This window comes from Penaeus japonicus, unplaced genomic scaffold, assembly GCF_977035675.1.
Source record: "Penaeus japonicus unplaced genomic scaffold, GWHDUDI00000001_assembly GWHDUDI00000031, whole genome shotgun sequence".
Lineage (NCBI taxonomy): Eukaryota > Metazoa > Arthropoda > Malacostraca > Decapoda > Penaeidae > Penaeus > Penaeus japonicus.
The window spans coordinates 14,039,447-14,052,278 of NW_028234433.1; the positions used below are offsets into that span (position 1 = coordinate 14,039,447).

Genomic DNA, 12,832 nt, shown 5'->3' on the forward strand with positions numbered 1-12,832 from the left:
AGAAAAGCCACGGCTCGACTCGCCTTCCCCGCCATCCCTGCTGCCTGGTGTCGTAAGGGCGGCTCTCACACTCACCAGCGTGTGCGTGGGCGTGGCAGGGGGTATTTAGCGCCCATCCCCTACAACGCAGCCAATAAATACCATCAATTACCCATAAAACGTGCGCTGACGAAGGCGGCCACAGATCTCTGGACGCCCTCGCCGTTGCCCAACACACGCAGCCTTCGCCGCCCCCCCCTCCACGCCCCGATAGAGACCGGCCGCCCCAACGCCCGTTCCGGAAAATTAGGGCTTAACCCTTCCCCCTGCCTACGCTCCCTTCGATGACTAATAGTTCTGAGATCTAGTAACATTCAACTTGATTAATCACAACAATAATATTACCAGTAGTGATATTGGTAGTAGCAATAGCGGTAGCAGTGAAAGTAGGAGCAACGAAAAACTATAGACATTGAGGCAAACTGATTTGCGAGAAAGACTTGCAATGAATTCAAGTCACAATAAAGCTAATCTGCGAGTGAGAAGGGCAGTTAATGGGAACGGGGGAAACGGGGAAAGGGGGGAGAGGGAGAAAAGGGAGGAAAGGGGGGAGAGGGAGAAAAGGGAGGAAAGGGGGGAGAGGGGGTACGAAGTCTCTGTCCTTCCTTATTTCCAGTCCCGTCTTTTTGCGCAGTTTGAATAAGGGGGGAAATAATAGACGAAGAGACACACACAGACCTTTCTTAAATTCGGCTTCCCATTTGCCCTCAAGCTGGTAAAGCACAGCCTCCCCTTTGACTGAGCTACCCCCCCCCCCTCTACTCCACCGGCTCTCGCTGCTCCTCTGAGTGCGGCGCCGAGGACACGAGAGATGGCCCTTCCCGACCCCCTTCGCCCCTCCCTTTGTCTCCGGTCCTCCTCCTCCGTCGCAGGTGGCCCCAGGCACGCCATGCCCTTTCAAAGCAAGCGCAGGCACTGTCTCCGGCCTGCCTCTCTGCCAGCGAGACACCGAGGCGCTGGCCATGCAGGTGCACTATCATGTAAGCAATCACAGGTGCCATGCTGTCATATGCAATCAAGGGAAGTGTCAAATCACCGTAACGGTTTCATGGCTGGCAACCCCCCTCCCTCAGGTTGTTCCGCCCCCCCCCTCCCCCTCCCCCTTCCTCCTGAGGTGTAAACGGCGACGGCGGCGAGGGTCATGAAGGGCTCATGGCGTCCCTGAAGGAACGGCTGGCCTCAAGGACACGCGGGGGCTCGCGCTGGGGGGACCGGCTCCACACCAAGGGGCTCCAGGATCATTATCTGCTGCCTCCTGACGTTTCGATTTTCCCTCTCCTCCTCCTACACCATTTCGGACCCCCCCCACCCCACCCCCCCTCCAGCCTTGCCCATAGACCCTCTCGTCACATACCTCAGCTCCAGCATCGGCCCCGCTCTTGCCCAATGCCCCCCCCCCCTTCCCCCTCAGCATCCCAGCGGGTGTCTCGCACAATGAACGTGGGACCCGAAGTTCTCGGAACGAATCACGGCATTAGCATAAAGCGTTTGGAAAGGATTCGTCATTTACGGGGAATCTGGTCCGCCTGTGGGAAAGCTCTTCATTTTGGGACAATTAATATAAACAGTTTGAGTTGTTAAAACTCATGTGTCCGATCACGTGAAATCTACATATAGAACACGCCTTGCATCAAACATCACATTTTCAACAAATAAAGATTTCAAAATCATACTATATACCCAAACATTCCTGTGTCATTAGAACCGCGCGTCACAACACCATCTCGTGTAGAGTCCTCGCATGTGGTGACGGCTCGGGTCACCTAGCATGTAGGACACTCGCGTACCCGGGGCTTCATGCTCTTCTCTGCCTATTATGGGACACCTCCCCCTCCTCCCAACTGCCGCCCACCCCCACGCGCCCCCTCCTCGCTCGCCCACCCCCATCTCGACTACACAAGTATCTAATTATCTTCTCAAAATTGAAGTCACGGTGTTAGCCCGCCATGACACCTACTTGCCCGAAGGTTACCGTTATGTGTAGACGAGATACTCTCAGAGAGGCCACCACTTGAGTATAACAAGCTTTTCTGCCCAATTATACACGAGTTGTTTACAGATACAGCAGCAGGGAATACAGAGTGGGTTGTTTGGCAAGAGCAACAGAAGGGCGTGAACAAAAGCAACTGTAAAAGCTGGTACATAACAGTCTTATCGGTGCCAGTGCAACCAGACTAAAGTACCTTCCCCATCAAAAGGTCAGGGACCCTATATGACAGGCACTAGCCTCGAGAAAACTAAATGTGGCAGATTAATAATAAAAGAAAAAGAATACTGTCGCTGATAATCAAAATGCTCACGGGAAAAAGAAAAAGAAAAAGAAAAAGGAAAAGAAAAAAGAAAAACACGGTATATATTTACCTCACAAAACCACAAAGCAAAACCAAGGACATCTGCCACTGCCACCCTTACAACCATTTCTAAATCAAGCCCTCAAGTAGAACCACGAGCTGCATGCGATTTTCCAAGGGGTGTTTGCGTCTGCCACCACAATGTGTGTTTTTCCAGCCTCCTCCGGCTTGTGTGCCACGCCCCCGCAAGCCGCCCCAAGCACGCCACCCACATAAAGCGAAGGACCTCCCAATATTCACGATGTTTAGTCCCCGGGTGGTGGTGGTGGTGCGGGGGGGGGGGCATATGCTAGGGCAGGGGTAGAGTAGGGGAGGGAGGGGGACGGACGGTGTAGGGGAGGGAAGTGGAGAGAAGGGGAGGGGTGGGTATAGTAGAGAAGGGGAGGGGGTGGGTATAGTAGAGAAGGGGAGGGGATGGGTATAGTAGAGAAGGGGAGGGGGTGGGTATAGTAGAGAAGGGGAGGGGTGGGTATAGCAGAGTAGGGGAGGGGTGAGGTATAGTAGAGAAGGGGGAGGGGTGGGGTATAAGTAGAGAAGGGGAGGGGTGGGTTAGAGAGTAGGGAAGGGGGTGGGTATAGTAGAGAAGGGGAGGGGTGGGTATAGTAGAGAAGGGGAGGGGTGGGTATAGTAGAGAAGGGGAGGGGTGGGTATAGTAGAGAAGGGGAGGGGATGGGTATAGTAGAGAAGGGGAGGGGTGGGTATAGTAGAGAAGGGGAGGGGTGGGTATAGTAGAGAAGGGGAGGGGTGGGTATAGCAGAGTAGGGGAGGGGTGGGTATAGTAGAGAAGGGGAGGGGTGGGTATAGCAGAGTAGGGGAGGGGATGGGTATAGTAGAGAAGGGGAGGGGTGGGTATAGTAGAGAAGGGGAGGGGGTGGGTATAGTAGAGAAGGGGAGGGGTGGGTATAGCAGAGTAGGGGAGGGGTGGGTATAGTAGAGAAGGGGAGGGGTGGGTATAGTAGAGAAGGGGAGGGGATGGGTATAGTAGAGAAGGGGAGGGGGTGGGTATAGTAGAGAAGGGGAGGGGTGGGTATAGTAGAGAAGGGGAGGGGTGGGTATAGCAGAGTAGGGGAGGGGTGGGTATAGTAGAGAAGGGGAGGGGGTGGGTATAGTAGAGAAGGGGAGGGGATGGGTATAGTAGAGAAGGGGAGGGGGTGGGTATAGTAGAGAAGGGGAGGGGTGGGTATAGTAGAGTAGGGGAGGGGTGGGTATAGCAGAGTAGGGGAGGGGTGGGTATAGTAGAGAAGGGGAGGGGTGGGTATAGTAGAGAAGGGGAGGGGGTGGGTATAGTAGAGAAGGGGAGGGGTGGGTATAGTAGAGAAGGGGAGGGGTGGGTATAGTAGAGAAGGGGAGGGGGTGGTGAGAGTAGAGAAGGGGAGGGGGGGGTATAGTAGAGAAGGGGAGGGGTGGGTATAGTAGAGAAGGGGAGGGGTGGGTATAGCAGAGTAGGGGAGGGGTGGGTATAGTAGAGAAGGGGAGGGGTGGGTATAGTAGAGAAGGGGAGGGGTGGGTATAGTAGAGAAGGGGAGGGGGGGGTATAGTAGAGAAGGGGAGGGGGTGGGTATAGTAGAGAAGGGGAGGGGTGGGTATAGTAGAGAAGGGGAGGGGTGGGTATAGTAGAGAAGGGGAGGGGTGGGTATAGTAGAGAAGGGGAGGGGTGGGTATAGTAGAGAAGGGGAGGGGGTGGGTACAGTAGAGAAGGGCAGGGGTGGGCATAGCAGAGTAGGGGAGGGGAGGGAATAGTAGAGAAGGGGAGGGGAGGGATGAGGGGGAGGGGGTAGGGGAGGGGAGGGGAGGGGAGGGGAGGGGGAGGGGAGGGGAAGGGAGATGGAGGAGGGGGAGAAGGGAGATGGAGAGGGAGAGGGAGAGGGAGAGGGAGGGGGAGGAGGGAAGGAGGGAAAGAGATGGGGTCATTTCGCACCTACACCGTATAAGGCGACAAGATCGAAAAGGGCCTCTTGTTACTATAGCACCAACATTCCACACGGAGAAAAAACTATAAGTGAGCGATTATTTATGAGCTTGTTGAGCAGTCAATATCTTTCTCGTTCGAAGGTATATATTCGCCGACCACATTTCTTCTTTATGCTACTTATAAATCAGATTCCCTCCCTCGCCCTGCGTATGTATGTCCCTCCAATTTACTCTCCTCGCAGACAGCCGGATCACGCAATCAGCACTACCATCTGTCCACATTATTTCCACTCCCTCTTCACTTTCCTCATATTCCGCTTCCATTCTCTCTCACTAAAAAAAAAAAACGCCGCAGACACTCAATCCCTCTCCTTGAAGACAATGATAATCAAACAGTCGACGTTCTGCCTCCCCCCTCAACCCCCGCTCCATGGCTCACTCAACACCCATCATTATACCCACTACAGAACCCGTGACGTCCCACTCTTTAATCACGGAGTCCCAACCCCTCTCCTCTCTTCAGACACTGAGCTATAACACGCTAATTCCTTCCCCTCAACCCCTCCAAATCCCCCAACCTCAAGGCCTCAACCCCCGGACACCCCAGATACTCGCTACTCCCCGTGTCATATCGAGAAGCTAAAACCCGACAGTGACGGCGGGCCAAAAGCACTTCCAAAAGCCACGATATGGACGGCGAAGAGCGCTGAGGTCGACGGCACCGAGAATCATGCTACGCGTAGATCTTGGCCAAATCTCGCCTGACAAAAGGACAACGCCTAAATTGCTTAACGAGATCTTGGGCAAGTGGGTGTGAGGGCGCCCGTCGTGCACCAAGCCTCCTCGGGTGCCACGGCCGCTGCACGATCCTGCCTTTGTCACCGAGACATTCCGTCGTAGAAGTGAAAGTAAGGAGCCTGGGGATCGAGTAATCCGCCCTATCTCTGCATTCTAATGAGGTCTTGCGATCATTTGTCTTTCTTTCTTGCAAGTCAACGTGATTCGCAGCACGCCCACTTCTGAAATCTATCGCGTGTTTCTTCATCCCATTAAATAAAGATGGGCGATCGAAATCACGCGCCTATCGCAACGGAATCTCCCCCGATTTCCTTTTCTTTCATGGCTTACGACCGCGAGCCATTCCTCCCGGCCCGCGCCTCCCCGCCGGCTCTTCGCATTGCAACGGCAAGGCGATAAGCCCAAGTCCCTGCAACGAGCCATACTTTACGGCCGGGGATCGACCCGTCCTGCAACATTCCGCGCTCAGGGAACACAAACAAACAATTTACACGTGCATACCTCGGGATCGCACAATCTACACGAAATCTACCTGAGACGACCGGAGGTGCAGGAGGAGGAGGAGGTGCAGGAGGAGGAGGAGGAGGAGGAGGAGGAGGAGGAGGAGGAGGAGGAGGAGGAGGAGGAGGGGGATGGGGAATAAGGAGGAAAAAGGAATTGAAAGGGTAGGGAGGATTTTAGATGAGTCCTCGTCCTCCCTCTCCCTCTCCCTCTCCCCCAACTCCTCCTCCTCCCCCTACCCCCCTCAATATTTGTTGTGACCCCTGTATATGGCAAGCGCGACCGGCTTCCCATATAGAGGCGGCGGCAGGCGGGCGGCGGGATGCTATCTCTGACGGAAGGGCGCGAGGCTGACTGACGGCAGATCCTCGCGCCGATGAAATATTCAAGAGGAGAAGGAGGAGGAGTAGGAGACACGTCCCTTCGGCGGTACCCAAGATCGGTAAAAGCGGCAACAGACAGAGAAAAATGGATAAGAATCTGGAGGGCGATAGTGGGAAAACTCGACCATGCCGCGGCGTACTTTCTATATATATTCAAAATAATAATGATAGATGATGATAATAATAATAATAATAAAAAAATAATAACAATAATAACAAAAATAATGAAAAAAAAATCATAACACTAACATCAATAACAATAATAATAAAAATAAAAATGAAAAAGCAATGTTGTTCTCCCTTCAAGGTATCTCGTGGGAACCAGTCAGACGCACTTCCTTCCCCTGAATGAATCCGGACATTTACTTCCCGTGGAGGAGGAGGAAAGACGTCACGAATGACAACAAATTATCTTCCTCGTTGTTTTCTTTGAATTCTACTTCTCCTCTGCATTTCCCTTTTTTTCTTATTTCCTCTTTCCCCTCCTTCGCCTCCTCTTCCTCTTCGTCTTCGTCTTCCAAACCCAAGTCACACAGCATGCTTGAGCTACTATCATGCGCATGACGTTAAGACTACAGCAACACGGAAGAGAAACGAAAAAAAACGAGGGCATATAAACCACCGGGTGTGTCGATAAAGGACGATTTTAAATAAAAGATGAAGTGAAGGGTTTGGGCGTGCGTGTGAGCGAGGGTGGCGCCAGGATCTTCACCTCACACTACCCCTCCCCGCCCCCTTGCCCTCTCCCCTCTCCCCTCTCCCCTCTCCCCTTCCCCCCTAGCGCCCTTCGCCTCCGCATGAACACGATACGCACGGGAAACAACGCACAAGGTGGAAGTAAACAAACCAACCACCCATGCAACGCAACAGCTCGGGAGAGGAAGGAAGGAACAGAGAGGGAAGAAGGAATAGAGAGGGAGGAAGGAATAGAGAGGGAAGAAGAAACAGAGAGGGAGGAAGGACTAGAGAGGGAAGAAGGAATAGAGAGGGAGGAAGGACTAGAGAGGGAAGAAGGAATAGAGAGGGAGGAAGGACTAGAGAGGGAAGAAGGAATAGAGAGGGAGGAAGGACTAGAGAGGGAAGAAGGAATAGAGAGGGAGGTAGGAATAGAGAGGGAGGAAGGAATAATGGGATAGAAGGGAATAAAGAGGGGGGAGAGAAATAGTAGGAGAGGAGAGGAAGAAATAGCATATATATAAAAAACATAGACCATGATGAAATAAATGAAGAAAACAGTGGCTAAACCGAAGTAAATCTGTATTTGACTGAATGCCGTTTATAACTCTGGGTTGCATAAAAATGAAGTGGATCTACTCATCCTTGGTTTACGACAATCGCCCTTCGAAACTCTAACCAAACGATATATATATATATATATATATATATATATATATATATATATATATATATATATATATATATATATATATATATATATACAAATATATATATATATATATTAATATAGAGATAGAGATATATATATAGAGGATATATATAGAGAGAGAGAGAGAGAGAGAGAGAGAGAGAGAGAGAGAGAGAGACTCAAATCTCAGCCCTATATCCAAGACGCGATAACAAGACCCTAAAAAGTAGAGAAAGCAAGCCAATGTCAAAAGAGAAGCCCCCCCCCCTCCCCCATTCCTAATGAACAATAGCACCAGAAACAAACAAACCTCGTGACTCCCCACCCCCCTGCCCCCACCTCCCTCTCTTCACCCGAGGTCAGGGAGTCACGCCATGACGCTGTGTACGGGTGGATGAACCGCTAAACTTAGCACGACCCGCTCGCCTCCAAGCCCCCGCCCGTCACAAGCGCTGCTATACATAATCTTATCTCTTAATCTAATCGCAAGCACGTAAATAATTCGCATTCTTATCTTATTTACCAAACAAAAACAAAAGAAAAAAGGTAAACACGAAAAAAACACACAAATACTTAATCTAGAAAAAATCTCTCCAGCACATCAACGACGCAATTGCAGCGCTAGCATAATGAGCGCAACAGTAACACCAACATCAGTAACGGGAATAGTGAAAGGGCGTCGGGTAAGGGTGTGGGAGGAACAGGAAGGCGTGCTGCACCATGGAAGGGTGAACAAGTGAACAGCTGAACATCTACACCCTGTCATCAGGATCCACATGCTCCCTCCAACCCCTTCCCCACCCCCACCATCACACTCATCCCCACCCTCCTCCTTCTCCTTACCTCCCAAAAAATGTCCAAAAATCTAGAATCTAAACACACTTTCAAGATAAACCTATGACTAAGCTTATAACACACTACAAACTTAAAAATACCAGTTGTCGAATAATGCCTGCTCATCGTCTTGTATAAGCCACGACCAGGAAGCAAGTGTCTTTACAATAAGCCACGGGCGTCGAAGCACCACCACGCCAACGACACGCGGATAAACCACACGATTTATCTACACAGCGGATATCCAATGCGGCAAAGGTTACGAAATGGAGGACTACAAGGAGTGGGGAAGAAAAATGGTAAAAGGAGGGCATAAGGAGAAGGTAAAATGAGGCATAAAAAGGTAAAATGAGGCAGACGAAGAGGCAGGAAAAGGGGGCTGGGCACAAGGGAATGAACAATAACAAACACCAGGATCTTACCAGACCTCGGCTTCCCCTCCAACGCAAACACACGCCACTCTTGCTCACCTGTAAACAAAAGAACGGAATTAGAACGGGTGAATATATTTATATTATAAAAAAAAAAAAAAATAAATAAGCGACTAAAAACACGAAAACAATACCCCTCCGAAAGAAATAGCGTTTAAACAACGTAATGCATTTCGTTATTTCTCCCCCACATTGTGTCTATCAGTGGCACGGAAAGCCAGCCGCTTCTTGCGACCGCCAGCGACCATCTCGAACCAACCCCGGAAACTGCGATCAAAACAACAATGGCGCTGGCCCGATTTTTCCCTCTTCTCTTTTGGGGGAAAAAAGGAAAATTATGACGTGAAGAGAATGAGTTTGAGTCCCTCGAAAGAAAGGTGGAAGAAGGCCGAGGAGGAAGCATGGGAAAGGAGGGAATGAGAACAGCCGTAATAAAAACCGATGGAGGGAGAAATCGCAGGGAATTAAAAAAAAAAAAGAGAGATGAAGAAATGAGAAATAAATGTAGAAAATTATTTTTAAAACATGGGCAGAATAAATAGCACCTGATAAGAAAGCACAGAATAAAAACATCATGCATCATCTCCCGCCCATCTTCCACATCTTCCCAGACAAGTGTCCCCGTCGGGCGCCGGACGTGACCGCGGCTCACACAAAGAAGGGGGCGGCCCAACCCACCGAATTTTCGGCCCAACAATACGCTTCGGACCCACCTTTGTGAGGCCCATTTATAAACTTTTAGGATGGAGAAGAAAGGAAGGAGAGTGTATGTAGAGAGAGCGAAAAAGAGGGGGGGGGGTGCCATTCTGACTTTGGACTAGGCAATAAATATTTTCTTAGAAATTTCAACGTGGTAGGAAGATCGAAAATAATATTTCTGACGCAGGGACACCGGTACAGGCTACAAGGGTTCCATATTCGCCCCGCTGTGTCACCAACCACCGCAACCACTCCCGCTCGCTGGCTGCAACCTTACGACCCCCGAACCATAATCAGCGAGTACGCGCCGCCCGCACTGCGTAGTGTTCGCGTAAGTGGAAATGGTAGTCCGGAGTTGGTTAATTGTTTCTGACAAGGAAGAAGGGGATATAATGTGAAGCGAGGGCAAAGGGCAAGCGAATATGACGAGAGAAAAAATCGGGTGTTGCCCCTTTCGTACGCCCCACTAATCCAAAGTGCCCTCCTACTGGCTACGTCAAAATGTGGTCGTGCAACATTCGGAGCGAAATTATTGCATGAGGCTCCATTTGCATCAAAGACTCCTTTTTATTAGTGTGTGGGTGCAGGCTCCGAGGCGCGAGACCTGTCGAGTAATGCTCCCAGTGTTTGAACCCCCTGAGGTAACCCAGACTTGCTCCACTTCTTCACAACATCCCCCGCCACACGCCTCAGCGCCACCAAAACACACAAGGCCTTCCCGTTGGCTCCCCGGCAGCCCTGAAAACAACACTAAAAGATATATACGGCCAAAGACACGAATGTATGATCCTGGTAGTTATATACAACCATCAACATGCATGAAAAACAACATATAAGAGGCCTTTTTCGACTGAAAACTCCCAGGTTGCCTTTCCACCGGGTGCCACGTGACCTTTCTCTCCCCGTCCCCCTACAGCTAATTCTACACACGCCAGGAGCAGAGGCAGACACTGTTTAGTCTGGTTGTTTCTCTCCGTGTCACGCCGCCCTCACCCCCGTCAAAGCCTCCGTAATAGAGTATGCCTTACCCCCCCACCCCCTACCCCCTACCCTTCGCCTAAACTCCCCCTAGCGTCACCGCCCTCAACTCCACAGCCACCTCACTCCCTCCCCCTTCCCTTCCTTCCCCCTTTCCCAACTCCCCCATTCTCCCCACCATCAAGATCTCGCTCAAAACAAAGGCGCTACAGTTCGGCCACCCTGCACACCCGCGCGCTCCTATTTACTGGCCAATATAAGGTTACCCCCCCCCCTCTTCATTCCCCTCATCAACGACTGATCGTGTAAGAAGAAATACGTGCACCGATATCAAAATACGAACAGCTGAAATCGGGGATAAGAAGTCCCTCACACTCGAGCCTGCATCTCCCAGCTGGGCCTCATCAACCACAAGAGGCTGGCGACACTAACCTCATAATATTGGGTGTCGCGAAATGACAGAGTCGAGTCCAATCAACTAACTACGACCCTAATGCTTAATCTCCATAATTACAAGTGGACCTGACGATGCCCATAAGACCAATTTAGGGACGAGGGCCTGATGACTCGTCGCATCTGGCATCTCGGGGGAGGGAGGGATGTGAAGCGCCATTAAGGGGCAGGCAGAGGTCAATTAGAGGCCAGGGGTCGCCCCGAGAAGGTCAAGGTCTCAAGCAAGAGGCCAGGTCATGGGCACAGGCATGACAGGGGCATCTAACCGCAAGACGGAAGGAGACAATCACGGGAGGACCATAAACTTGGCATCCACGAAAATACGGACAAGGCTTTCGTACCCGAGAATCTCCAGTGTCTGTACCGATATCTCTTTAAACGAGTGAAAAACGAGGAATTGTTATAACCTATTAACGAGAGGTGGGGAATGAGGGTGGGTCTATTAGTAGGTCTGCGGTCACTGGGTAAGGGTGAACATAAACTACTAACTACCGACAATTATCAAGGATTATTGAAGTTGACCGTGTCATAAATTGGTCACGGTAGGGTAGCTTGTAGCTAGGAGCACTGTTAATGTAATTACAGTAATGAGCAATCCCACTTACAATAAATTTGATGTCCACTTAATGGTATTTTGAAACCAGCGAAAACTCTAATATATATCAAATCTTAGGATATCGTTAGGGTCAAAAAAAGGATGTGCTTTAATACGAAGAAACTCCAGACTGCGTCTCATTTTCCTCCCTTTCCCCCTCTTCCTCTACAAAGAAACCGAAACAACAGAAGTGGGTTGACCTGAGGTGAGTGAAAGGTGGAGACGGCAGGGTGACCTCTGGCTGACCCTCGTGACCTGACCAAAGCCCGCCATCCTACACCAGTAGTCCGCGTTACCATACACCATACCGCCCTGTACCTCTACCTGGACACGCCTCGAGCGAAAGTCCCCGTCTAAGCGCATTAAAATCTCCCGATTTGCGAATAAAATCCCCGCCCTGTGCAAAAACAAGACCCGCATCGCCAAAAGAGGATAAAAATCCAAGGATACCACGGCAGTTAACCGCCCACCCTCCTCGCACGCCCGCCCAACTCATCTGCATACCGCGGGCGCCCAATCACACACACATACACACACACTAACTCTCTCTCTCTCTCTCTCTCTCTCTCTCTAGGCCGACCCGTCCGCACTGCACGCTTATCGTCAGGTACGCAGTGACCGTCCGCGGAGCAAAAGTGCCGGAAGTGTGCTGTAAGGCGAGACGATGTCAACAACTACACAATACAAGAGGGTTACGGTGCTGGCGCCGGGCCGGAAGTTTACACTCCTTCTACCCCCCCTCCCCTCATCTCCGCCCCCGCCCCTCCTTCCACCTTCACTCTTCAATAACCACCCTGGCTCGCTTCACTCTCATTCTTCACCCTTCAGCTCACTTTATACTTCTTCATTGTTCTCTCTCGTGTCTTTGTTTTCCTGTGTCTCTGTTTATCGACCAATCTATTTATCCTTCTCCTCTCTCTCTCTCTCTCTCTCTCTCTCTCTCTCTCTCTCTCTCTCTCTCTCTCTCTCTCTCTCTCTCTCTCTCTGTCGCTTTAACCGTCTATATTTGTCTATCTGCCAGTCAACGTTGACCTCTTCCTCCAAGTCTGTATCTTTCCCTATCTATCTACCGGGCCATCTATCCACCCGTTCAACCTCTCAAAGTAATCCTGCGACGACGCGATCCCAAAATCCTTCCCCGACAACTGCTGTCAACTTTGCTCGCCATCCTTTGCGACCCGATTGCTACGCGACGCAGGCGGACCAGATGGCCGCTCAAACGAAACCGAGCAACGGCGAAAACAACAAGAAAAATGTAAAGAAATAGAAAAACAAAGACAAAAAACCATCTAAGCTGGAGAACCTAAAAAAAGGGTTAATGAAAAGTGGGGAACGAAGCAATTAAGAAAAGCGTAAGTCATTACAGGGCTTCTCTACGTCTCAGCGGCCAAACACGCTACCACACACAGACACACACACAAATGCAAAAAAACAGCAACTGTTCACCCAGCGGGTATCAGTGTGTAATGGCCGCCCGCTATAGATAGCTCCAA

General features: G+C 50.7%; 1 protein-coding gene across 4 annotated transcripts in view; it reads right to left on the minus strand.

Moving 5' to 3' along the window:
• Positions 1 to 12,832, minus strand: part of LOC122267849 (uncharacterized) — a 413,856-nt gene that overhangs the window by 19,739 nt on the left and 381,285 nt on the right. For 3 of the 4 annotated variants that reach the window (XM_086555728.1, XM_086555727.1, XM_086555730.1), the window contains one exon: positions 8,606 to 8,653. The exons of the other annotated variant lie outside the window; for it this stretch is intronic. In XM_086555728.1, the coding sequence (XP_086411854.1) occupies positions 8,606 to 8,653 (48 nt within the window). The remainder of the gene's footprint in view (positions 1 to 8,605; positions 8,654 to 12,832) is intronic. 4 annotated transcript variants of the gene reach the window in all.